Source organism: Oncorhynchus masou, chromosome 5, assembly GCF_036934945.1.
Source record: "Oncorhynchus masou masou isolate Uvic2021 chromosome 5, UVic_Omas_1.1, whole genome shotgun sequence".
NCBI classification, from domain to species: Eukaryota; Metazoa; Chordata; class Actinopteri; order Salmoniformes; family Salmonidae; genus Oncorhynchus; species Oncorhynchus masou.
In genome coordinates, this window is record NC_088216.1 from 31,155,553 (window position 1) to 31,182,555 (window position 27,003).

The following is a 27,003-nucleotide window of genomic DNA, read 5'->3' on the forward strand; positions in this document are numbered from 1 at the left end:
TGGTGCTAAATAACCCTGAACTGTAATTTTAGAATCACCCTTTCATCCATTGTTAGATTTCTGCTCTTGGAATTAATTTAGCAGATGTACCACTTTATTGCACACCACAATGAAAAAAAAGTACAACAAAAAAAGAAAATCCATCGAACTTCATTTAAGTGTATTAAGATAAATAAAATGTTACACCATTATTACGTTCTATAAAATATATATTTTCAATATAAAGACTACACACTCATTGCATGTAAATGCACTCCAAACAGCAGACCAGTATTTTACTTTTTCACACTACCACCAAGTTTGTCTTCAGTGAGCAGTTAGAACCTAGACTGCAATACAAACTGATAAACAGAAAACATCAGTTTGGATTTCAGGCTAATTAGGACCAGCATGCTTCATGTTTGTTTGAGCACTCCGGGATAATGTTTCCTCTAAGTACAGATCTAGCATCATCCTCTCTCCCCAATCCTAAACTTAATCATTAGTGGGGAAATGCAAAACTGATCCGAGATCAGCATCTATGGGCAACATCACCCTACACCATTTGGCACCCTTCTTCACAATACATGGCAACTCAGCAGCAATTAGCAAACTGGAGTACGCGTTGACTTCTATTTGGATTTTTTTTTTTACTATTAGAAAATAAATCTCAAGTTAAATAATTTCCTACGAGTCATACAAGATTGAATCAATTGTTGAAAAACAGAGTGCCTCAAACAAAACTTTTATTTTAATCTAAGCTTGTTCTATTTATTTAATTCACTTATTTACAGAAGGGCAATAGGGGGTTGGAATCTTGATACCTCATTTCATTTATCAAGTAAAAACTACACTCGAAGTGAAGCCCTAAAATATGACTTTTTGGGTTTCCGCTTTCTCAAGACATTAAAGCTCCCATGCAGTCTTAATGTCATTTTTAAATCACTGTCTAATAAATTACTGTTTATTTAATGAAAATAACACCAAATACCCTCAGTGACCTCAATGCCTGACTGCCTGCTTTATATAGTAAGCCACAGGATTCACTGTCTGTAGGAACGAACCATTTTTGTGAACGGGGTCATTGGTCAGAATATGATGTCATGATGTCATGCTGTGGGCCAAAAACTCCATCCCACCTGAACAGGCTGAAATTCCAGGTGTACATTTTAATTATTTTTTTTGATATTTAACTCTTACACTAAGAAAGGCAGCATTATCATTTTCACAATTTGAGTTAAATTTTGAACTCAAAAATATAATTAAAAATGGAAAATCAAGTTTCAGACTGCACTGCCCCTTTAAAAACCAGTAGCCTTGTGCAGATGTTTGAGGGGGAATTGATATGAATGGATCACTGCAGTATGTTTTGACTGTTCAAGTTACCACTTCACTTGTGCTCTATTGAAGTTGGAGTGCCAAGTTATCCTCAAAATAACCCAAAGTTGGTTGAGTGGAACATAAATGCCTAATTCAAATTGATCTATAGTGCGTAATAACATGTGATTTCTCCTGATAATTCACAATGTCCTGTTTCTGACCTGCATTTTATCGACATTGACCTATCGAATGAGAAGAAACAACCTGACACCATCCTATATCTGTAAAATAAGAACTGAGACAGACTGATACACCCGTGTGGTATCAATGTATTACTGTACATCTACCACATGAAACAATCCTAGATGTATTTTACCCTCATTTGTGGTGACCTGTTAGCAAAATATACACAATCTGATTAAAAGCATTATAGTCCCCCCCAATCAAATCCTTGCTTACAGACTACCATTGGTGGAAAACACGAGAACAGGCGTGGGAAAAAAATTGTTGTGCGTTCCATTGACCCCCAGATGGGAAGTCAGATGTAGAACTGGTGGGCAGCGAGGTTGTCCATAAAGGGGCGGACCAGGTTGTCTGTAGAGAAGTAGAAGACCAGGCCGAAGGTGATGGAGATAGGGAGAGCTGGGAGGGCCTTCTTGAATATGGCCAGCAGCAGAAGAGTGAGGCAGAGTCCCTGTGAGAAACATGGACTCATTAAAGAACATGTCAAATCCATAAAATGGGCCACTTCATGCAATTTTATGGGCTATCTCAGCTTAGCCACCACACTAAATAGGCTAGCAATCAACACCCATTCCAAAGTTTCTGCTGGAACTACCTTTCTAGTTTACTATGAGTCTGCTTATCATGAACATTCGTTCAGACATGCAACTGAACAGTTAAACATACATAAATACAATTGGAAAAAATGAATAAAGTTATTCACTATAATTGTAGGCTAACTCTTTATGCCACCCTGCACAATTAATGAACCAACAGCATCACCTAGGCCTATACGTTCACTCCCAGACTCATGGGATAGAACGCTTGGAGTGTAGAATAAGGTAACCAATCCATCCAGTATGCATAATAATACAGTACACCCTAGAGGTCGACCGATTTCAAGTTTTCATAACAATCGGTAATCGGCATTTTTGGACACCGATTGTGGCCAATTTATTTAATTTTTCCCCTTTATTTAACTAGGCAAGCCAGTTAAGAACACATTCTTATTTTCAATGACGGCCTAGGAACAGTGGGTTAACTGCCTTGTTCAGAGGCAGAACAACAAGTTTAAAATCTATCAGCTCGGGGATTCGATCAAGCAACCTTCCGGTTACTAGTCCAACGCTCTAACCACCTGCCTCACATTGCACTCCATGAGGAGCCTGCGTGGCAGGCTGACTACTTGTTACGCAACTGCAGCAAGAAGCCAAAGTAAGTTGCGAGCTCGCATTAAACTTATCTTATAAAAAACAAACTACACATGGTTGATGATATTACTAGTTTATCTAGCGTGTCCTGCGTTGCATATAATTGATGCGGTGCCTGTTAATTTCTCACAGCCAACTTCGCCAAACTGGTGATGATTTAACAAGCGCATTCGCGAAAAAAGCACTGTCGTTGCACCAATGTGTACCTAACCATAAACATCAATGCCTTTCTTTAAAATCAAAACAAGTATATATTTTTAAACCTGCATATTTAGTTAATATTGCCTGCTAACATGAATTTCTTTTAACTAGGGAAATTGTATCACTTCTCTTGTGTTCCATGCAAGCAGCCAGGGTATATGCAGCAGTTTGGGCCGCCTGGCTCGTTGCGAACTGTGTGAAGACCATTTATTCCTAACAAAGACCATAATTAATTTGCCAGAATTGTACATAATTATGACATAACATTGAAGGTTGTACAATGTAACAGCAATATTTAGACTTAGGGATGCCACCTGTTAGATAAAATATGGAACGGTTCCGTATTTCACTGAAAGAATAAACCTTTTGTTTTCGAAATTATAGTTTCCGGATTTGACCATATTAATGACCTAAGGCTCGTAATTCTGTGTGTTATTATGTTATAATTAAGTCTATGATTTGATAGAGCAGTCTGACTGAGCGGTGGTAGGCAGCAACAGGCTCGTAAGCATTCATTCAAACAGCACCTTCGTGTGTTTGCCAGCAGCTCTTCGCTGCGCTTCAAGCATTGAGCTGTTTATGACTTCAAGCCTATCAACTCCCGAGATTAGACTGGCGTAACCGATGTGAAATGGCTAGCTAGTTAGCGGGGTGCGCACGAATAGCATTTCAATCGGTGACGTCACTCGCTCTGAGACTTTGAAGTAGTTGTTCCCCTTTTGTGGAGTGATGGGTAACAATGCTTCGAGGGTGGCTGTTGTCGATGTGTTCTTGGTTCGAGCCCAGGTAGGGGCGAGGAGTGGGACGGAAGCTATACTGTTACACTGGCAATACTAAAGTGCCTATAAGAACATCCAATAGTCAAATGGTATAGAGAGAAATAGTCCTATAATAACTACAACCTAAAACTTCTTACCTGGGAATATTGAAGACTCATGTTAAAAGGAACCACCAGCTTTCATACGTTCTCATGTTCTGAGCAAGGAACTTAAATGTATGCATTATGTGCCATGTAAAAAAAGCTATTTTACTTTCTTCTCCAACACTTTGTTTTTCTGACTGCAACACTCACTATGAGAATGGCCACGAAGCAGGCCAGCGTGGTGTTCCAGTCTCCTCCGGTGGCGGCAGCCTTCCCCACCAGCACACTGTAGAAGATGAAGTCCCCCAGTCCCAGCTTGACTCCTCCTGCAGATTATACCACAAGACAGCATGTCCATAAGACACCACATTTATTACAAAATTCTAAAAATAATTGAGGACATTTTATTTTGCCATGGGAGATGTTCGTACAATCCCCAATCAACACCTAGAACCACAGCCCCTATACATTTGTGGAGATCTGAAAGGATTGGCTAGAAATGGCAAATGGCTGCATTTTGATAGGTTTGGTGTAATGTTCACCATCATTGCTTACACCTATCCGATCCTTTCAGATCCCGTGCCTAAGGGGTAGGGGCTAGTGGTTGATTTAGGATTCAGAAAGTACTCACGGTCTTCCTCGTCTAGGTCGTCCTCGGTTGAGTAGGACCTGTTCATCCCTGAGGACACTTGAGTCTCTGGCTCCACCCAGTCCCTCGCCAGGGCGCTGCCCTCACTCCGATGTGCCTCCTCATCTGAGGAACCTTAAATGGCAAAAGTTTATTTATTTTAAGTCAATCATTCAAATCTGTTCTGCATTCAAATCTACAAGTGCACTCATCCAAAAACATTGATGTGAAACTGTTGAAACCACACACACACACACACACACACACACACACACACACACACACACACACTTGAAGTCCGAAGTTTACATACACTTAGGTTGGAGTCATTAAAACTTGTTTTTCAACCACTCCCCAAATTTCTTGTTAATTCAACTATAGTTTTGGCAAGTCAGTTAGGACATCTACTTTGTGCACGACGCAAGGAAGTTTTCCAACAATTGTTCAATTGTTCAGACAGATTATTTCACTGTATCTAGTGGGTCAGAAGTTTACATACACTAAGTTAACTGTGCCTTTAAACAGCTTGGAAAATTCCAGAAAATTATGTCATGGCTTTAGAAGCTTCTGATAGGCTAATTGACATAATTTGAGCCAATTGGAGGTGTACATGTGGATGTATTTCAAGGCCTACCTTCAAACTCAGCGCCTCTTTGCTTGACATCGGAAAATCAAAAGAAATCAGGAATTGTGAAAAACTAAGTTTAAATGTATTTAGCTAAGGTGTATGTAAACTTCTGACTTCAACTGTACATACATACCGTCATTTCTGGACTATTAAGCGTACCTGAATATAAACCGCACCCACTGAATAATTTAAAAAAAAATATGTATTTTGTACATAAATAAGCCGCACATGTCTATAAGCTGCAGGTGCCTACCGGTACATTGAAACAAATGAACATTACACAGCCTTTAAACGAAACACGGCTTGTAACAAAAATTAAAACAGTAGCCTACCAAGAAAGTCATTGGTCACCATCTTCCTCCTCCTGTACACTGAAACCACTGAAGTCATCTCCTTCGGTGTCGGAGTTGAATAGCCTCAATTGCTTCATCCGATGTTGGATCGTTTTCATTGTCGCTCTCGTCACTTTCATCCGGCTGAGCTCATGCTGCCCCTTTAACACGCAGCAGTCCAGCCTTTCGAAACCCGTTGATGATAGTGGATTTTTTGACAATGCTCCACGCTGTCAGGACCCACTGGCAGACTTGAGCATAAGTTGCTCTTCGCATGCGGCCCGTTTTAGTGAAGGATTTCTCCTCACTGGTCATCCAAGCCTCCCACTGAACACGGAGCGCCACCTTAAATGCACGATTTACACTGATGTCGAGTGGCTGAAAATACTTTAGGCCATCTGCTTTTCTACCCTCTGAAAACTTTTGTTGTCTTTTTGCACTGAGTCAGTTCCTCACGCTGCTGTTTCCAACGTCTTATCATCGACTCATTAAGGCCAAGCTCCCGTGCAGCAGCTCTATTTCCTTTTCCAACAGCCAGATCGATCGCCTTCAACTTGAAAGCTGCCTCATATGCATTTCTCCGTGTCTTTGCCATCATGAAGGTGACAAATTACTACCGTAATCAGAATGATGGGAAGTTTGAGCGCGCTCGATTTACGTCACATTATGTTACGGTGCTCAGTTTTTTTGAAAGCGGGAAAAATCCATAAAGCCGCGTCATTGTATAAACCGCGAGGTTCAAAGCGTGGGAATAAAGTAGCGGTTTATAGTCCGGAAATTACATTACATTACATACATACATTTAGAAACTCAGTTTCACAATTCCTGACATTTAATCCTAGTAAAAATGTCCTGTTAGGTCAGTTAGGATCACCACTTTAATTTAAGAATGTGAAATGTCAGAATAATAGTAGAGAGAATTATTTATTTCAGCTTTTACTTGGGTCAAATGTTCCCGGTAGCCTTCCACAAGCTTCCCACAATAAATTGGGTGAATTTTGGCCCATTCCTCCTGACAGAACTGGTGTAACTGAGCCAGGTTTGTAGGCATCCTTTCTCACAAATGCTTTTTCAGTTCTGCCCACAAATTTTCTATAGGATTGAGGTCAGGGCTTTGTGATGGCCACTCCAATACCTCGACTTTGTTGTCCTTTGGAACAACTTTGGAAGTATGCTTGGGGTCATAGTCCATTTGGAAGAACCATTTGCGACCAAGCTTTTAACATCCTGACTAATGTCATAAGATGTTGCTTCAATATATCCACATCATTTCCCCCCCTCATGATGCCATCTATTTTGGGAAGTGCACCAGTCCCTCCTGCAGCAAAGCACCCCCACAACATGATGTTGCCACACCAGTGCTTCACAATTGGGATGGTGTTCTTCAGCTTGCAAGCCTCCCCCTTTTTCCTCCAAACATAATGATAGTCATTATGACCAAAAAGTTATATTTTTGTTTCATCAGACCAGAGGACATGTCTCCAAAAAGTACAACCTTCGTCCCCATGTGCAGTTGCAAACCGTAGTCTGGCTTATTTTAAATGGTGGTTTTGGAGCAGTGGCTTCTTCCTTGCTGAGCGGCCTTTCAGGTTATGTCGATATAGGACTCGTTTTACAGTGGATATAGATACTTTTGTACCCGTTTCCTCCAGCATCTTCACAAGGTCCTTTGCTATGGTTCTGGAATTGATTTGCACTTTTCGCACCAAAGTACATTAATCTCTAGGAGACAGAACACATCTCCTTCCTCAGTGGTATGATGGCTGCGTGGTCCCATGGTGTTTATACATACTACTGCTTGTACAGATGAACGTGGTACCTTCAGGTGTTTGGAAATTGCTCCCAAGGATGAACCAGACTTGTGGAAGTCTACAATTATTTTCTGAGGTCTTGGCTGATTTTCCCATGATGTCAAGCAAAGACGCACTAAGTTTGAAGATAGGCCTTGAAATACATTCACATGTACACCTCCAATTGACTCAAATTATATCAATTAGCCTTTCAGAAGCTTCTAAAGTCATGAAATAATTTTCTGGAATTTTCCAAGCTGTTTAAAAGGCACAGTCAACTTAGTGTATGTGAGCTTCTGACCCCCTGGAATTGTGATACAGTGAATTATAATTGAAATAATCTGCCTGTAAACAATTGTTGGAAAATTTGAACAAAGTAGATGTCCTAACATACTTGCCAAAACTATAGCTTGTTAACAAGAAATTTGGGGAGGGGTTGAGATACGAGTTTTAATGACTCCAACCTAAGTGTTTGTAAACTTCCAACTTCAACTGTACACACACACACAGGCTTGCGAAAGTATTCACCCCCTTGGCATTTTTCCTATTTTGTTTCCTTACAACCTGGAATTAAAATACATAATTATTATTATTTTTTATTTATTTTGGGGGGGGGGGTCATTTGATTTAAACAACATGCATACCACTTTAAAGATGCAAAATATATTTTATTGTGAAACAAAACAAGAAATAAGACAACAACAAAAAACAGAACTTGAGCGTGCATAACTATTCACCCCCACAAAGTCAATACTTTGTAGAGCCACCTTTTACAGCAATTATAGCTGCAACCCTCTTGGGGTATGTCTCTATAAGCTTGGCACAACTTGCCATTGGAATCTTTGCCCATTCTTCAAGGCAAAATTGCCCCAGCTCCTTCAAGTTGGATGGATTCCGCTGGTGTACAGCAATCTTCAAGTCATACCACAGATTCTCAATTGGATTGAGGTCTGGGCTTTGACTTGGCCATTCCAAGACATTTAAATGTTTCCCCTTAAACCACTCAAGTGTTGCTTTAACAGTATTCTTAGGGTCATTGTCCTGCTGGTAGGTGAACCTCCTTCCTGTCTCAAATCTCTGGAAGACAAACAGGTTTCCCTCAATAATTTCCCTGTATTTAGCACCATCCATCATTCCTTTAATTCTGACCAGTTTCCCAGTCCCTGCCGATGAAAAACATCCCCACAGCATGATGCTGCCACCATCACGCTTCACTGTGGAGATGGTATTCTCGGGGTGATGAGAGGTGTTGGGTTTGCGCCAGACATAGCGTTTTCCTTGATGGCAAAAAAAGCTCAATTTTAGTCTCATCTGACCAGAGTACCCTCTTCCATATGTTTGGGGAGTCTCCCACATGCCTTTTGGTGAACACCAAACGTTTTTTTGCTTATTATTTTCTGGCCACTCTTCCGTAAAGCCCAGCTCTGTGGAGTGTACAGCTTAAATTGGTCCTATGGACCGATACTCCAATCTCCACTGTGGACCTTTGCAGATCCTTCAGGGTTATCTTTGGTCTCGTTGTTGCCTCTGATTATTGCCCTCCTTGCCTGGTCCATGAGTTTTGGTGGGCGGCCCTCTCGCCAGGTTTTGTTGTAGTGCCATATTCTATCCATTATTTAATAATGGATTTAAATGGTGCTCTGTGGGATGTTCAAAGTTTCGGATATTTTTTTTTATATAACCCAACCATGATCTGTAGTTCTCCACAACTTCGTCCCTGACCAGTTCTACATCGTGGAGCTCCGCCCCATAGGGGAGCTCTGCTTCTAGTGGTTTACCCCGCTGCCTAGGCAGCGAATAGCCTGAGAAAAAAATGCACACACCTACAGCCAATAGGAGTACAGGTGTCCCTATATAAGGGGACGCTTCCCCTCAATCAGCCTCCCATTATCTTCAGCGACAGGACTGGACTGAAGAAGTCTAGAAGAGAAGAATCTCAGGACGAACCCGTCGTCGATATCCTGTTGTAGACGTCGTCCTTCAATGAGCACTTTTCCACCCCCAAAAGCTCTTTTAAGAGCTCAGTGTCGCTGCTCCACTATGGCGGCTTTGGACCAGCACAAACTTTGTTTTGTGTGCTTAGGTTCAAAGCACGCTAGCGGCGGCCTCACAGATCCTCTGGAATGCGCTAGCTGTTCAATCCTTTCTTTAAAGGAGAGAAAACAGCGATGGGCATTTTTCAATGAGGATTTACCTCTCGAGGACGCAATTTCTGTGATAGCCTCAGACTCTGAGACGTCATATGATGACAGCGCCTTTAGAGAGGATGAGGATGTTGGGAAGTGTCTGGATTATTCTCCGATAAAATCCAGTCTACCGACCGAGGCTGAAGAGAACCCCCTCCCCAGGGAGAGTGAGGTGATTTTCTCATCCTTAGGCGAGGACGAGACGGGCTCTGAATTTTCAGCAGCCCCCTCCTACGCAGTAGCCTCTCTGCGCTCTGATTTTACAGGGCTCATTGAGCGGGCTGCGAGCAGGCTGGAAATTACTCTGCCCCCCATTCCCTCCGTTTCGGAAGTCGATTTAATGGTGGGCGGCCCCTATTCCAGACCAAGACGGGCAGCGGTACTTTTGGCACCGACCATGCCCTCGCTCGCCAAATATGTGGAGGGTGCATGGGAAACGCCTTTGACGGCCAGAGCGCCGGTGAAGGCGTATATTCCATTCACTAACGTTGCCAGACAACGGCCTCAAGAGATCCCTAAGCTCGAGGCCGCCCTAGCTGCGTACCTCGTGCCAGGTTCGAGCTCTTGGCCGTCTGCCAAGAGACCCACATTACCAACGACTAAGGACGGTCTCACAGCACAGCTGGCTGAGAAGTCCTTTGTTCTTAGTACACAGGCTGTAGCAGCAGCGAATAATATTGCCCTCTTGGCAGCCTCTCTATCCCGTCTGACCACGGGTAGAGAGGGGCTGTCGGGAGAGGAGATGGAGGAAGCGTCAAAGATTTCCGGCGCCATTCTCCATCTCACACAGGCATCGGCTGAATATGCGGGGAGATCTATGGCCACTTCGGTGGTAATGGAACGACACCTCTGGCTGTCTTTGACGGCTATGAAGGAGACCGACAAAGCTGCCCTATTGAACGCCTCCACTGATGCGACGGCGCATTTTGGGAAGCTTGAGGAGGAGAGAAAGCAGCTGGCGAGACACCTGCCTTTGGCAGGAGGGTCTAGAACAGCTACGAAAGATCCCCATCGCTCCACCGTCTCCAGTAGACCAGGGTCTGCGGTCAGACGGAGAGCCCGTCGAGCAGCCGCACCTGGAGTACCTAGAGCGGGCCCTGCCCCTCCGGCAGCACCAGAGAAGGCGGCGGTGAAACCGACGAGAGAGACCCCGTTTATTTCGTCGCCCTGGCAGCCGAGAGGCAGTCAGAAGAGGCGACGGCCATGACGGGACGAGGGGGAGAGGACGGGAGAGAGTGCTGCACTTCTTGTGATGGCGCCCACTGTTCATCCCCCACCCCTGCAAAGGGATGGAGGAGTTGTGTCTGTGTTTAATAAAGAATGTGTTCCATCTGACTGTCACAAGAGAACCTCTTTTCCAAAACAAAACAGACCGCTCAGATTCCTCCTTGCTCTCTCTCTCTCTCACCACTCTGTGTGCAGCTCAGCCCATTGCGGAGCTGAGCACACACAGAGGGCCGTTGTGAGTGGGAATGACAAAGGGAAAGCAAGACGGACGCTCGTAATGAGCAGTCATGCTTTACCTCATAAAAACCCAACACTACACACTCTGAGGAGTGAAATAGATAGGAGTTTTAATAGCAGCCTGCGTACACAGCCCCATAGTAGGCCGATGAAGCAGTCGCTATTGGCAGACGGGCGCACTAATTCAGGCCGGCGCCTCAATTAGTGTAGCGCAGACCCATGCTGAGTTCACGGAGGGCTGGAACCACAAGGTTACATGCATAACCGAAGTGTCGGCGCCCCCCGATTCTCACAGAACGCGCTAGTGTTCCCTCCCCCTTTCGTAGGGGGCTCACCTTGGGCTGTTCCACCACTTCAGTGGTGGGAGACAGCGGCGGCTTGGGCCATAGAGGAATACAGGTCCTTCCTACTGGCTGTACCACAGCTTCGCGCTCTCCCGCTCTCAGAGCACTATTGGGAGTGGCAGCGAAGCTGCACCCTCTCCTCCTGGCTAAGTCGGACGCTGGAGAAGGGTTATGCCATTCAATTCCATCAAACTCCACCCCGTTCTCGGGTGTGGTGGAGACGGTGATGAAGACGCCAGAGAAAGTAGCCGCTCTTGTGAAAGAGATTACGGAACTTTTGGCGAAGGAGGCGGTCACAGTAGTTCCCCAGGAGCAAAGGAACAGTGGGCTATATTCGCCCTATTTCCTAGTGCCAAAAACGACAGGGGGGTGAGGCCAATATTGGATTTACGCACTCTCAACGAGAGCGTAGCCAAACGGCCTTTCCGAATGCTCACGACAAAACGTCTACTGGAATGTATTCACAACAGAGACTTTTGTGTAAGCAAAAATCAAAATCAAATTTATTTGTCACATACACATGGTTAGCAGATGTTAATGCGAGTGTAGCGAAATGCTTGTGCTTCTAGTTCCGACAATGCAGTAATAACCAACAAGTAATCTAACTAACAATTCCTAAACTACTGTCTTATACACAGTGTAAGGGGATAAAGAATATGTACATAAGGATATATGAATGAGTGATGGTACAGAGCAGCATAGGCAAGATACAGTAGATGGTATCGAGTACAGTATATACATATGAGATGAGTATGTAAACAAAGTGGCATAGTTAAAGTGGCTAGTGATACATGTATTACATAAGGATGCAGTCGATGATATAGAGTACAGTATATACGTATGCACATGAGATGAATAATGTAGGGTAAGTAACATTATATAAGGTAGCATTGTTTAAAGTGGCTAGTGATATATTTACATCATCTCCCATCAATTCCCATTATTAAAGTGGCTGGAGTTGAGTCAGTGTCAGTGTGTTGGCAGCAGCCACTCAATGTTAGTGGTGGCTGTTTAACAGTCTGATGGCCTTGAGATAGAAGATGTTTTTCAGTCTCTCGGTCCCAGCTTTGATGCACCTGTACTGACCTCGCCTTCTGGATGATAGCGGGGTGAACAGGCAGTGGCTCGGGTGGTTGATGTCCTTGATGATCTTTATGGCCTTCCTGTAACATCGGGTGGTGTAGGTGTCCTGGAGGGCAGGTAGTTTGACCCCGGTGATGCGTTGTGCAGACCTCACTACCCTCTGGAGAGCCTTACGGTTGAGGGCGGAGCAGTTGCCGTACCAGGCGGTGATACAGCCCGCCAGGATGCTCTCGATTGTGCATCTGTAGAAGTTTGTGAGTGCTTTTGGTGACAAGCCGAATTTCTTCAGCCTCCTGAGGTCGAAGAGGCGCTGCTGCGCCTTCTTCACGATGCTGTCTGTGTGAGTGGACCAATTCAGTTTGTCTGTGATGTGTATGCCGAGGAACTTAAAACTTGCTACCCTCTCCACAACTTTTCCATCGATTTGGATAGGGGGGTGTTCCCTCTGCTGTTTCCTGAAGTCCACAATCATCTCCTTAGTTTTGTTGACATTGAGTGTGAGGTCATTTTCCTGGCACCACACTCCGAGGGCCCTCACCTCCTCCCTGTAGGCCGTCTCGTCGTTGTTGGTAATCAAGCCTACCACTGTTGTGTCGTCCGCAAACTTGATGATTGAGTTGGAGGCGTGCGTGGCCACGCAGTCGTGGGTGAACAGGGAGTACAGGAGAGGGCTCAGAACGCACCCTTGTGGGGCCCCAGTGTTGAGGATCAGCGGGGAGGAGATGTTACCTACCCTCACCACCTGGGGGCGGCCCGTCAGGAAGTCCAGTACCCAGTTGCACAGGGCGGGGTCGAGACACAGGGTCTTGAGCTTGATGACGAGCTTGGAGGGTACTATGGTGTTGAATGCCGAGCTGTAGTCGATGAACAGCATTCTCACATAGGTATTCCTCTTGTCCAGATGGGTTAGAGCAGTGTGCAGTGTGGTTGAGATTGCATCGTCTGTGGACCTATTTGGGCGGTAAGCAAATTGGAGTGGGTCTAGGGTGTCAGGTAGGGTGGAGGTGATATGGTCCTTGACTAGTCTCTCAAAGCACTTCATGATGACGGAAGTGAGTGCTACGGGGCGGTAGTCGTTTAGCTCAGTTACCTTAGCTTTCTTGGGAATAGGAACAATGGTGGCCCTCTTGAAGCATGTGGGAACAGCAGACTGGTATAGGAATTGATTGAATATGTCCGTAAACACACCAGCCAGCTGGTCTGCGCATGCTCTGAGGGCGCGGCTGGGGATGCCGTCTGGGCCTGCAGCCCTGCGAGGGTTAACACGTTTAAATGTTTTACTCACCTCGGCTGCAGTGAAGGAGAGACCGCATGTTTCCGTTGCAGGCCGTGTCAGTGGCACTGTATTGTCCTCAAAGCAGGCAAAAAAGTTATTTAGTCTGCCTGGGAGCAAGACATCCTGGTCCGTGACTGGGCTGAATTTCTTCCTGTAGTCCGTGATTGACTGTAGACCCTGTCACATGCCTCGTGTCTGAGCCGTTGAATTGAGATTCTACTTTGTCTCTGTACTGACGCTTAGCTTGTTTGATAGCCTTGCGGAGGGAATAGCTGCACTGTTTGTATTCAGTCATGTTACCAGACACCTTGCCCTGATTGAAAGCAGTGGTTCGCGCTTTCAGTTTCATGCGAATGCTGCCATCAATCCACGATTTCTGGTTAGGGAATGTTTTAATCGTTGCTATGGGAACGACATCTTCAACGCACGTTCTAATGAACTCGCACACCGAATCAGCGTATTTGTCAATGTTGTTATCTGACGCAATACGAAACATGTCCCAGTCCACGTGATGGAAGCAGTCTTGGAGTGTGGAGTCAGCTTGGTCGGACCAGCGTTGGACAGACCTCAGCGTGGGAGCTTCTTTTTTTAGTTTTTGTCTGTAGGCAGGTATCAGCAAAATGGAGTCGTGGTCAGCTTTTCCGAAAGGGGGGCGGGGCAGGGCCTTATATGCGTCGTGGAAGTTAGAGTAACAGTGATCCAAGGTTTTTCCACCCCTGGTTGCGCAATCGATATGCTGATAAAATTTAGGGAGTCTTGTTTTCAGATTAGCCTTGTTAAAATCCCCAGCAACAATGAATGCAGCCTCCGGATAAATGGTTTCCAGTTTGCAAAGAGTTAAATAAAGTTCGTTCAGAGCCATCGATGTGTCTGCTTGGGGGGGATATATACGGCTGTGATTATAATCGAAGACAATTCTCTTGGTAGATAATGCGATCTACATTTGATTGTGAGGAATTCTAAATCAGGTGAACAGAAGAATTTGAGTTCCTGTATGTTGTTTCTTTCATCGCACCATGTCTCGTTAGCCTTAAGGCATACGCCCCCACCCCTCTTCTTACCAGAAAGGTGTTTGTTTCTGTCGGCGCGATGCGTGGAGAAACCCGTTGGCTGCACCGCTTCGGATAGTGTCTCTCCAGTGAGCCATGTTTCCATGAAGCTCAGAACGTTACAGTCTCTGATGTCCCTCTGGAATGCTACCCTTGCTCGGATTTCATCAACCTTGTTGTCAAGAGACTGGACATTGACAAGAAGAATGCTAGGAAGTGGGGCACGATGTGCCCGTCTCCGTAGTCTGACCAGAAGACCGCCTCGTTTCCCTCTTTTTCGGAGTCATTTTTTTGGGTCGCTGCATGCGATCCATTCCGTTGTCCTGTTTGTAAGGCAGAACACAGGATCCGCGTCGCGAAAAACATTATTGGTCGTACTGATGGTGAGTTGACACTGATCTTATATACAGTAGTTCTTCTCGACTGTATGTAATGAAACCTAAGATGACCTGGGGTACTAGTGTAAGAAATAACACGTAAAAAAACTGCATAGTTTCCTAGGAACGCGAAGCGAGGCGGCCATCTCCGTCGGCGCCGGAAGTAGACTGGGTCCAGTCGTAGTTGAGCAAACCATCGCTGTGTAGCATAGATCTAAAGGACGCATACTTTCATGTGCCGGTACTTCCGCGTCACAGGAAGTTTCTGCGTTTCGCCTTTCAAGGGGTGGCGTACGAGTATGCCATTCGGGTACGCCCTGGCACCTCGCACGTTTTCCAAATGTGTGGAGGCGGCATTGGAGCCGTTGCGCCGTCAGGGGATAAGGCTATTAGCCTACCTAGACGACCTACTGGTTTTGGCCCCGTCAGCAGAGCTGGCGATCACACACACGACACAGACAGTGATTCACCTCACACGTCTGGGGTTCGCTGTGAATTGGAAAAAGAGTGCGCCTTGGCCCAGTCAACAGATTGTCTTTCTGGGATTACATATAGACACTGACTATAAGGGCGCGAATTTCGGATCCTCGACGGGCTGCCTTGTTGTTAGCCCTGAGAAGTGTTTATCCGAATCACATGGTGACGGTGCATTCCGTCATGACACTTTTGGTTCTCATGTCGTCTGCCCACTCCGTGGTTCCGCTGTGACATTTGCACATGCGCAAAACACAGCGATGGTTTGCTCAACTACGACTGGACCCAGTGAGGCACCGTCGTCGGTTGTTGACAGTTCCCCTCTCGCTCAGAGCGGACCTGAACTATTGGAGAGACCCGTGCGTAATGGCACAAGGGGTCGCAATAGGCAGGGTGTCATCCCACATTCCAGTGTACACAGACGCTTGTCTGACTGGATGGGGAGGGACATGTCAGGCTCGGGCAGTCGGAGGTGTGTGGTCCCAATCGGGACGTCACATCAACCTCCTGGAATTGGAAACGGTTCTACTGGTTCTGACCCACTTCGTGTCCACCCTACGGGGACACGACGTGCTGGTTTGGTCAGACAACAGAACGACAGTAGCCTATATAAATCGCCAAGGGGGAGTCAGGTCTCCTGCACTCCACAGGTTGGCGGAGGAATTGTGGCTGTGGGCTCACGAGCACCTTTGCTCGTTGACAGCAGCGCACATTCCAGGCTGTCAGAATATCGGAGCAAACCTCATGTCTCGAGGGGGTCCCCGAGACGACGAGTGGCGACTGCACCCCGATGTTGTTCTCCAAATATGGGAACGGTTCGGGAGAGCCGAGGTGGACCTGTTCGCGTCACGTGTGAACGCGCAATGTCCCCTATGGTTTTCTCTACGAGCCCAGGACGAACCGCCACTTGGGATAGACGCTTTTGCGCACCAGTGGCCGGAGGTTCTCCTGTACGCATTTCCACCGCTGTCCTGCATTCTCCCACTGCTAGCCCGTGTGAGAACAGGAGGGCTGTCAATCATATTGATAGCCCCCGACCGCCCAGGGGCTCCGTGGTACGCGGAGATGATTCAAATGTCGATTGCGCCATCATGGCCAATTCCACATCGACAGGACGCGATGTCTCAGGCGGCAGGCATGATAGAGCATTTGCTTCTAATCGGCCAGCCACTGAAGGTCTGGCTCCTGAGAGGGACAGGTTAGAGCGCCGTGGGTTATCTGATTCGGTAATCAGAACCATACAGGGCTCACGTGCCAGTTCCACATATAGGACTTATGCCAGTAGATGGAACATGTTTTCACAATGTTGCGCCACAGAGAATGTGGACCCCGTGTGCTGTCAGGTTGAGAGTGTGCTCGCTTTCCTACAGTTCATGTTTGACAAGCAGCGCTCACCCGCCACCATTAAAGTGTTCGCGGCAGCGATTTCAGCTTGTCATGATGGGTTTGACAGAGACACTGTTTTCAGTCACCCTCTAGTGAAACAGTTTCTATTGGGGACGCGGCGGCTTAGGCCAATGGCTAGAGCCACGCTACCACAGTGGGATTTAACTTTGGTACTCGAGGCGCTCTGTGAGACGCCGTTCGAACCATTGAATCAAATTCCCCTCAAGATGCTGTCTCTGAAGACGGCACTATTGCTTGCCTTGACTACAGCCAAGCGTGTCAGTGATTTGTGTGCTCTTTCGACGAGACCCGACTGCCTTGCCATAAACGGCGACTTGAGCAGAGCGGTGTTACGTCCTAACCCGGCATTTACGCCGAAGGTTATTAAGAGCTCATACAGGTCGCAGACTGTTGAGCTATGGGCTTTCTCCCCCCCCTCCTCATGAGGAGCGGAGAGCGGAGAGACTTCATCGCCTGTGCCCGGATCGCGCCTTGGCGTGCTACGTGCAGCGCACGGCGATGATTAGGTCATCACCTCAGTTGTTTGTGTGTCACGGTGCTAACGCACTGGGTAGACCACTTTCAAAACAGCGGCTGTCTCATTGGCTTTGCGAAGGCATTGAGACGGCAGGGCGACCAATGCCTCATGGCGTAAGAGCCCACTCCACTCGTGGAGTAGCGGCGTCTATGGCACTTTTCAGGGGAACTGGGGTAGAGGATATTTGTGCAGCGGCGTCGTGGTCGTCACCGTCTCCTTTTTCCGATTCTACCTGTTGGACGTGTCGTCTAACTCTCTAGCTCGTTCTGTACTCAGCGTAGTTGAGGGCAGAACTTGAGTTAAGAAACGGTGCAGGACTAATGAGACGTGTTCCCATTAGGTCCGCTCCTTTTTGACAGAAGAGAGAGAGAGACACACACACACACACGTGTAACATGACCTTTGTTTGACACTGTCAATACAACAGGGAATGTCTAGACTGCCACCAGTGTGTCATTGTGCTGGGAAATAGTACTGTAACCTAGTGTTACCTGACTATTAGACCGGTCAATAAAGTTGAGAGAATATTGAGGCATCATCTATCTGCCGAGGCAGAATAGTTGGCCTAAATTCTATCGTCTGCCCACGAATCATTGGCTCTGCCTATGCATTGAGTGTGGCGGGTTACACTGAGAAAGCAGTGAGCATGTCTTCTAAACTGGTTCAGCCTGTACTCAGTTTTGCTGAGGTGAAGGCTAGAATTAAGGCGGGAAAACACTAGATTAATGGGCAGGGTTTCCATCAGGTCCGTATTTTCTCCTTTATTAGAAGGACTGCAGGACATGACTCCTGGCTGAGTGGCACAGTTGAGTCATGTGTTATATCTTGTCCACCAGTCTATGACTGTGTTGGGCAGAGGGATTAGGGATATAGTTCTGTAATGGGTATTACAGTACTATTAGACCAATCGGTATATCAATAGAGTTGAGTTCATCTATCTGTGGTGCAGTTAGTATGACTCATTCTATGATCTGCTCACTAGTCATTGGCTTTGCCTTTAGACTGAGTGAGCGGATTAGATCAAAGACACAGTACATTGTAATTTAGTGTGGTTCACAATAAATTGCAGTACTGTGGGATTTGGTCGCAGCCATTGCTGAGCTGACCTTTTCTTAAGTGGAAAGTGTTTTGGCTCGGCAGGGAGTACATTTTGGGAGCGTTTCGCTCCGCCTTAAACCACTAGGAGCAGAGCTCCCCTATGGGGCGGAGCTCCACGATGTAGAACGATAGTTACCGGAGTGTAACTCCAGTTCTATGAGTGGAGCGGAGCCCCATAGGGCTTAAGGCCCTGCCGACCCCCAGTCTCGCTGAAGATAATTTTTCGGGAGGCTGATTGAGGGGAAGCGTCCCCTTATATAGGGACACCTGTACTCCTATTGGCTGTAGGTGTGTGCATCATTTTTTCTCAGGCTATTCGCTGCCTAGGCAGCGGGGTAAACCACTAGGAGCAGAGCTCCCCTATGGGGCTCCGCTCCACTCATAGAACTGGAGTTACACTCCGGTAACTATCGTTTGGAGCTCCCTGTTCTTCATGGTGCTGCTTGCTTAGTGGTGTTGAAGACTCTGGGGCCTTTCAGAACAGGTGTATATATACACTGAGATCATGTGACACTTAAATAAAGTCCACCTGTGTGCAATCTAACTAATTATGTGACTTCTGAAGGTAATTGGTTGCACCAGATCTTATTTAAGGGGTTTCATAGCAACGGGTGTGAATACATACGTACGCACCACTTTTCCGCTGACATTTTTATTTTTGTATTTTTTTCCATTTCACTTCACCAATTTGGACTATTTTGTGTATGTCCATTACATGAAATCCAAATAAAAAATTTAATTACATGTTGTAAATTAAACAAAATAGGAAAAACACCAAGGGGGTGAATACTTTGCAAGGCCCTGTATATATATAGTTGAGATTAGGAACAAACTGAGCATCGTTAAAGCCAAAGGGTTATAAGCAGAAATTAGACAAAACGTACCTGTATCTTGATTTGTGGGCTCTGCATTTCTTGCTGGGTTGGCCATCCCAACCATCCATATCATGGCAGCTAAACATAAATTAAAGTCCTATTAGTAAACTTGAGCAATTCTGCAAGACTCATCATTTTGGTCAAAAGGAAATTACGAACCATACCAAAGGCTCGAGAACCAACTCAAAGAAACCGAACAGACATTTTGGTCAAATCTGAATTTAACTAAAACAAATACACATAAAAAGGGCCCCCCGTGCACCAAGACAAGGAGCCACTGCTTTGCATGATGCCTATTCCTTCAGAGTTGGGTCGTGTTCATTATGTGCCCTTAAGCAAAGCGCGTAACCCTAAATTACTCTAAATGATAATGGCAGACTGTGGCCGTGACCACACTCTCGAGGGTGTCTCAGGGGGAATAGAGTGACTAAAAAAAAAAACAACAAAAAAAAAATAGGACAAATATAAGCGACCAACATTAAAAAATGTAATAGAATTGTAAAAATTAAGAAAACGCTCTTATGGTAGCAAAACATTTTTGCAACAAAAAATGAAATTAATTTATTGGACAAATCAGGTAGGTCTCTTTGTTCCGTTTGAAGAGAATACACACCCTGAACTTGTTTAACAAGATACACTTTCTGTTACAGTTTGCTATGGTGTGCCCCAGTGTACAAAACCTTGTACTTACATGAATATATGAGAGCAGGGAAGATGGGCTCGTTACGCTCCTGTGCGGTCTCTACAAGCATCCTGAGAGGACCTTTAGGGCACAAGACCGCAACCAAATCTGCAAACAAAGGACAGTAGCATGACACAGGAATTTCTGAATGAGCAAAAAAAAAAAAAAAAAAAAGCACTGAACTACTAGAAGAATGATTGCAACATTTATACATGATGAAATTGCACGCCTTTTGATAAATGGTGCTCAGCTAATAGTCGAGGTCTGTACAGCAGTATGATAAAAGGTCTACCATCACAGTTAAAAAGAAGCGTCAAATTAACACCTATACCATTAAATCAAAGGGCCCATCCAGAAACAACCTGTAGTCTCTACCCCTCTTGGCTATTCGCAAATATCTGAAAGGATTAGATAGGTATACGGAATAGGATAGTACATTCACCTTACACTGGGATAGGCTAGTTGGAATTTATACCCATCCAAGGACCCTGCACCACCAATACTTTCAAATCTTCTACATTTCTAGATAAAAGATGGACCCTCCACCTTGTCTAGGGATATGCTAAGTGGAAATTATTATCTATTCAAGGCCCTTAGATCTATCCAATCGTTTCAAATCCCCTCAGTGTCTAGACTAGAGACTAAATTGCTAGGGGTTGTTTCCGGACGATGCCAGACAGTATAAACCAACAGCAATATGTACTCTGAGCCCTCCTACTCACCGTAGACGGAGATGGCTCCCAGGATGACCCAGGCGGACCACTCGGGCAGGTACTTGATGAACACCAGGGCCATTAGGGCCGAGATGGCGATGAGGTAAGCCTGCTGCAGCTGCAGAGGCCCCTTCCAGTGTATACAGATCATTCCTACCACCCCAAAGTTCCAGATGATCATGGCTACTGTTGGGTAATCCATGGCCAAGTTGTAGGTTTTAAATACCTCCCTGAATAGGAGGAGAGAGACCTGTCAAATCAAACTTAATTTAAAGTGCATTCAAACCTCACATCCCTTGGTCTGTAAAGCGGTTTATCTTAATGATCAGTAGTGGCTTCCTTTCCTCACCTCATATCCTTCATCCATAGTGATCCGAGTAGGACAGACGAATACCCTTCCTTTCATCTGTCCTATCTTTCAGGATGAGGAATTCACATTAGACTGTTGAGATGATGAGATCCAGAGTGTGAACTGAGTAATTAGAATGCTGCTTTGGATGTAAAGTACCAGTCAAAAGTTTAGAACACACCTACTCAAAGTTTTATCTTCATTTTTTACTATTTTCTACATTGTAGAATAATAGCGAAGACAAAACTATGATATAACACATATGGAATCAAGTAGTGACCAAAAAAAAGTGTTACACAAATAAAAATATATCCTTTGTGTTTTAGATTCTTAGTAGTCACCCTTTGCACACTTTTGGCATTCTCTCAACCAACTTCATGAGGAATGCTTTTCCAACAGTCTTGAAGGAGTTCCCACATATGTAGAGCACTTGTTGGCTGCTTTTCCATCACTCTGCGGTCCAACTCATCCCAAACCATCTCAATTGGGTTGAGGTTGGGTGATTGTGGAGGCCATGTCATCTGATGCAGCACTCCATCACTCTCCTTCTTGGTCAAATAGCCCTTACACAGCCTGGAGGTGTGTTGGGTCATTGTCCTGTTGAAAAACTAATGATAGTCCCACTAAGCCCAAACCGGATGGGATGGCATATCTCTGCAGAAAGCTGTGGTAGCCATGCTGGTTAAGTGTGCCTTGAATTCAAAATAAAATCACAGACAGTGTCACCAGCAAAGCACCCCCACATGCTTCACGGTGGGAACCACACATGCGGAGATCATCCGTTCACCTACTCTGCTTCTCACAAAGACAGCAGTTGGAACCAAAAATATCAAATCTGGACAGATTTCCACCGGTCTAATGTCCATGTTTCTTGGCTCAAGCAAGTCTTCTTATTAGTGTCCTTTAGTAGTGGTTTCTTTGAAGCAATTTGACCATGAAGGCCTGATTCAAGAAATCTCCTCTGAACAGTTGATGTTGAGATGTGTGTTACTTGAACTCTGAAGCATTTATTTCGGCTGCAATTTGATGCTGGTAACTCTAATGAACGTATCCTCTTCAGCAGAGGTAACTCTGGGTCTTCCTTACCTGTGGTGACCCTCATGAGAGCCAGTTTTATCATAGTGCTAGCTGGTTTTTGCGACTGCACTTGAAAAAACGTTCAAAGTTCTTGAAATTTTCCGGCTTGACTGACCTTCATGTCTTAAAGTAATGATGGACTGTCTCTTTGCTCATTTGAGCTGTTCTTACCATAATATAGACTTGGTATTTTACCAAATAGGGCTTCTTCTGTATGCCACCCTTATCTTGTCACAACACTTCTAAATGGCTCAAATGCATCAAGAAGGGGAAAAAAAATCCACAAATTCAATTAACAAAGCACACCTAATTTAAATGCATTACAGGTTGAGAGAATGCCAAGAGTGTGCAAAGCTGTCATCAAGGCAAAGGGTGGCTACTTTGAAGAATCTGAAATATAACATATTTTGATTTGTTTAACACTTTTTTGGTTACTACATGACTGTATGTGTGTTATATCATAGTTTTGATGTTTTCACTATTATTCAAAATGTAGAAATAGTACAAATAAAGAAAACCTGGAATGAGTAGGTGTTTCCAAACTTTTGACTGGTACTATAAGTGAAGACAGCGGCGTTCTGTTTAAGTTAAATCTCTAGCCCGGGGACTAAGGTGATCTTTCAGATTGGTCGGACAGTTCTTTAAATAACAAAAGCTGAGGGGGGAGAAGTTAGAGCCAACAAAGTTACTTAATACACTAGTGTGGTAGAAATTGCTTTAAGGCAATATTTTTGGGAAAATTGTCAATAATCAGAGAAAAGTAGCATCAAAATACTGGTGGATTCTGGATACTCTGTCATAAACTTGGGATAGGGTTAATTATCAGGTATCCTATTGAAATTGAGTGCTTAGATTTAGAGGGTCAACACCAGAAGTGAATGGTTATCTGTAGGAGGAAGGTATATACGTGTGCAATTAAGCTTGGAATGTGCTGAGTGCAGGGAAAACGATCACGTGGCAGCATTGACAAGGGCAGAGAGCCCTGGATTAGTGATGAAGGGGGTCGGGGTCAGATCAGGTCACATTAAGTGAGAAAGAAAAGTTTATTACCAGTATCACTTTGTATCTTTATTGCTAGACAGGAAACTAAGTTTAGCGAAAAGGAGGAGACTCCACCCAAAGTGGGGTTCATATACCACAATTATTCTAAACATGTCTTTGTCCGATGCAGCTGTATTGACCCTCTGGGAAGAATATACTTGGTTTGAGCTTTCATAGTGTCCGTCAGGTTTTTAACTCTGAAAATATGCATTGTTAGGTTCTAATTAACAAGTTCTGCTTCCATCGAAGCAGCAGTATCAGTTCCCCTTTCTGTGTGTATCAATAACACCCGGATAATGCAAGCATTGTGTGGCCACACACACACACACACACACACAATTTAACTAGCCCAGAATAACCATAGTGCAGAGAAGCACTTCCAGTCTACTGTCCCAAATGCATATGGTGCGTTGGGGTGTAAAACAAGTGACAGCCTATTCCCTATATAGTGCACTACCTTTGACCAGAGCCATGAACTAAGCCCATATAAAGAGCCTACATATTATGAGACAGCCTTCCTGTCCCGCTCTCTCCTTGAAACAACCACAACAGCCAGGCAACATGATACCATGTGGCTGACTTCAAACAATTCCTGGGATGTACACTCACCCCAGGTACATGAAGCTGAACCAGAAGAGCATCATCAGCGAGGACAGGATGAGCCATCCGTGAATGAACTAGGACAACACAGTGAATTAGAATATAGCACTCCAAGCTTGGGGCCTGTTCAGGAGGATGTAACATTACAGAACGTTTAGATAGAAATGTAGGTTGTAAAACAACAGATATGATTACCTGTCAGACAGAATGAATAGAGCGGACACAATTCCCTGGTATTCTATCTGCAATGTTCAGAATGTTTCACATTACTGAATACACTCTTGGTCTGTCTCACCTTGTAGCAGCGGTACTTGTAGAGCACAACCAAGAAGATGGTCATGACCACGATGACGCTGATCATGATGATGGTGTTGAGCACTGAGTTGAGCAGCCGTTCGCCCACTGTGTCTGTGTCCTCTGTGAACGGCGTATAGATCCTAACAGGGCCAGAGTCAAATCAACAATCATGAAAATCGGCCTGACGCAAATGCTTTCTTCCATGGTGTAGTTTCCCCCTAGGTACAGATCTACGATTAGCTTCCCCTCCCCCAATCCTAACCTTAACTTTTAGTGGGAGAAATGCAGAACTGACCTTGGATCAGCATCTAGGAGCAAATTCACTCTAAACCTAATATTATCTACACCTAATATTTATCTCACGAGTGGCCAACCCTCCTTCTCAGATCACTGGCTAGCTACCCTCCTGCAGGATTTTGCTGCAGCCATACTCGAACACACCATATTCTACAAAATCAGGTTCTGTATTTCAGGCTGTTATAGTGGGGCTGGAGCAAAAGCCTGCACACCCAGTAGCTCCCCATGACCAGAGGGAGGGTTGGCCAACCCTAATTTAGCCTTAGTTCCAGCGAGATAGATATAGATTTAGCTTCTACTACAGTGTGGGAAAACCTGTCATGTAACATACTCAAGTTCTAAAAACTTTAGTGTCTACTAAGTTCTAAGCATGTCAGTCTCAAATCACAGGAAAGGTTCCCTTAAGGTTCTGTCCAAGATATGCGAGAACCACCTCTTCTCATAATGTCCTGCATAGAAGCAGCTCATCTCATATTATCATGCAAAGAAGCATCTCTTCTCATATTACACTGGGTCGTGTTCATTAGCGCACACAACAGAAAATGTTTTAAAATGGAACACAAAAATGTGCAATTCTTATTGGACAGGTCCAGGTACCAACCCCTCCCCGCTTCCGTCCGTTTTATACCTCAGAACATAACCTAAGCTAGGCTACTAAACGGAAGGGGAAAAAAACACTTACAGCTGCTGTCCGTTCTTCTCAGTGTAGAAGCTGACCGACTTGATGGTGGCTACGACGACCACCATGCAAAGGGTGACGGGGACGAACAGCATGATGACATGCTTGGCGCCGTACTTAAGGGGGAGCTCCTCCTCTTCCTCCAGGTCTACGGGCTCCCGCTCCACGGCACTCCTGTCCAGGCTAGGGGGTTCAGCTGCAGGCTCTGGGGCCACTGTGCGGCGCTGCAAGGTAATGGGGCACGTTCTAGCATTGCTTATTACATAGAAATAGTACATGGTGTGAATAATAGTGTTATTATTGCACTATGAAGGTTTCAACAGAAAATAACAAGTAGTGGCTGTGATACCCACAGTCTATATATATATATATATATTCATCACAATCACCACTATCTAAGATTTGCGGACATTTGATTCAAAGGCTCATTCTCAAGTCATCCTAAATTCCTTGCATCCTCTCCCCTTGCCGACTTCTCAAAATGTGTTGGGGAGGGACCTTGGACCATCTCCTCCAATAATGGGATACAAGGAATCACAAAGACCAATTAAGATGGATCAATTCAATGGCTCTAAGGTGTCCCTGCTCTGGGAAGGACACTTGCCCAACAGTGCAGAAGACACCTACCCTGGGCTCCATGTCTGCAGGCTGGGGTTGGTCAGGGTCTTGTTGGTAAGATGGCACAGAAGGTATCTCGGATGCAACCAGAGCTGTCCTCTCATTGTAGGAGTCCTCTTCACTGTCTGAGGTACTCATGGATGGAATGTTAGCGACGGCAGAGTAGTGGGACACAGCTGCAAAATTTTACAAATTAATCCAGACAAAATTAATTTGCGATGTTATTTGACCCCCCCCCCAAAAAAAATAGTAACTGCAACTTTACTGACGCCCAATCATTATAGTTCCACAGGGACTGACTGGATTATCGAGTACATTGATATCGAAAAACGTAGCCTAAAACTACATAACGTTACATCATTTCAGGATACTCTAACGTTACTGTAGCTAGCTAAAAGGAGGTTTACCGCAATGGCACAACAGTCTGGTATTTAGATCACTGAAAGTTAGCTTGCTGGCTAGCTAGCAAGCGCATTAGTATAATAAAACATCTGTACGTTCTATATTAAAGTGAGTTATTAAATGTGTCAAAGTACCTTCTTAATCCACAATTTGACATAAACAAGACCAAGGACACCGCGTCCGTTCTTGGAAGAAAGGGAGCACTTCTGCAATTGCTCCTGACGACAAGCAGAACCGCAACAAGGAAGTCATCAGCTGATGCCTGGTGGACCACGTGATCCGTGCTTCTGCAACGTCACTAGACAACTTGTGACTTCAAATACGTTTGCTTTGTAAAAATACAAAAAAATATAAGAACGTTAAAAGTAAAAATATATATAAAAAATATGTTTATGAAACTTGCAAATACAAGCCACTCATCTTACAGTGCCTATAGAAATTCTACACCCCCTTTCAAATGTTTTGTTGCCTTAAAGCCTGCATTAAAATGTAGCCGTTGAACAAGTTGAGAAGATTCAATGACTTGGTGTTTTTACCTTAGATTGTAAACTGTCACGGTCAAAACATGTAGATTCAATGGTTGTAAAGATGGGGAGTGGTCTGTCCATAGTAAAGAGACGCTCTGCTTTTATGACACCACACTTAAAAAAAAAAAGCAACTCCTGCACGCTCAAGTGCTGCAAAGAAATACCTAATTAAGCCGCAGCTGGCCCAGAACAGAGAGGCACGTCTTGCTTTTTATTGTGACAGGAGGGCTAATATAAATAATATGCATGCCAGTCTCTCTTGGCTAAGAGTTGAGGAGAGACTGACTGCAACTCTTATTTTTATAAGAAACAATAATGTGCTGAAAATTCCAATTTGTTTACATAGTCAACACAGCACTGACACACAAGCTTACCCCACCAGACATGCCAGCAGGGGT

At 44.9% G+C, this 27,003-nt stretch overlaps 1 protein-coding gene across 1 annotated transcript; it reads right to left on the reverse strand.

The window, feature by feature from the left end:
* Positions 1 to 139: 139 nt before the first annotated feature.
* Positions 140 to 26,336, reverse strand: LOC135539413 (presenilin-2-like). Its single transcript, XM_064965286.1, has 11 exons — positions 26,213 to 26,336; positions 25,686 to 25,852; positions 25,062 to 25,282; positions 24,081 to 24,222; positions 23,795 to 23,862; positions 20,728 to 20,948; positions 20,015 to 20,113; positions 19,333 to 19,401; positions 4,427 to 4,558; positions 4,006 to 4,121; positions 140 to 1,993 (listed from the first exon to the last, which is right to left on the reverse strand). Exons 2-11 carry the CDS (start codon positions 25,812 to 25,814, stop codon positions 1,838 to 1,840), a joined length of 1,353 nt encoding a protein of 450 aa, XP_064821358.1. The 5' UTR covers positions 25,815 to 25,852; positions 26,213 to 26,336; the 3' UTR covers positions 140 to 1,837.
* Positions 26,337 to 27,003: the final 667 nt, after the last annotated feature.

Bases quoted from the DNA above. Each gene is read 5' to 3' on its own strand.
- LOC135539413 (XM_064965286.1), bottom strand. From the start codon at position 25,814: ATGAGTACCTCAGACAGTGAAGAGGACTCCTACAATGAGAGGACAGCT. The intron at 23,863-24,080 runs GTGAGACAGACC...GTGTTGTCCTAG, and splicing joins ACAAGTACCGCTGCTACAAG to TTCATTCACGGATGGCTCAT. The intron at 19,402-20,014 runs GTAAGTACAAGG...ATTTATGTTTAG, and splicing joins CCCTGCTCTCATATATTCAT to CTGCCATGATATGGATGGTT.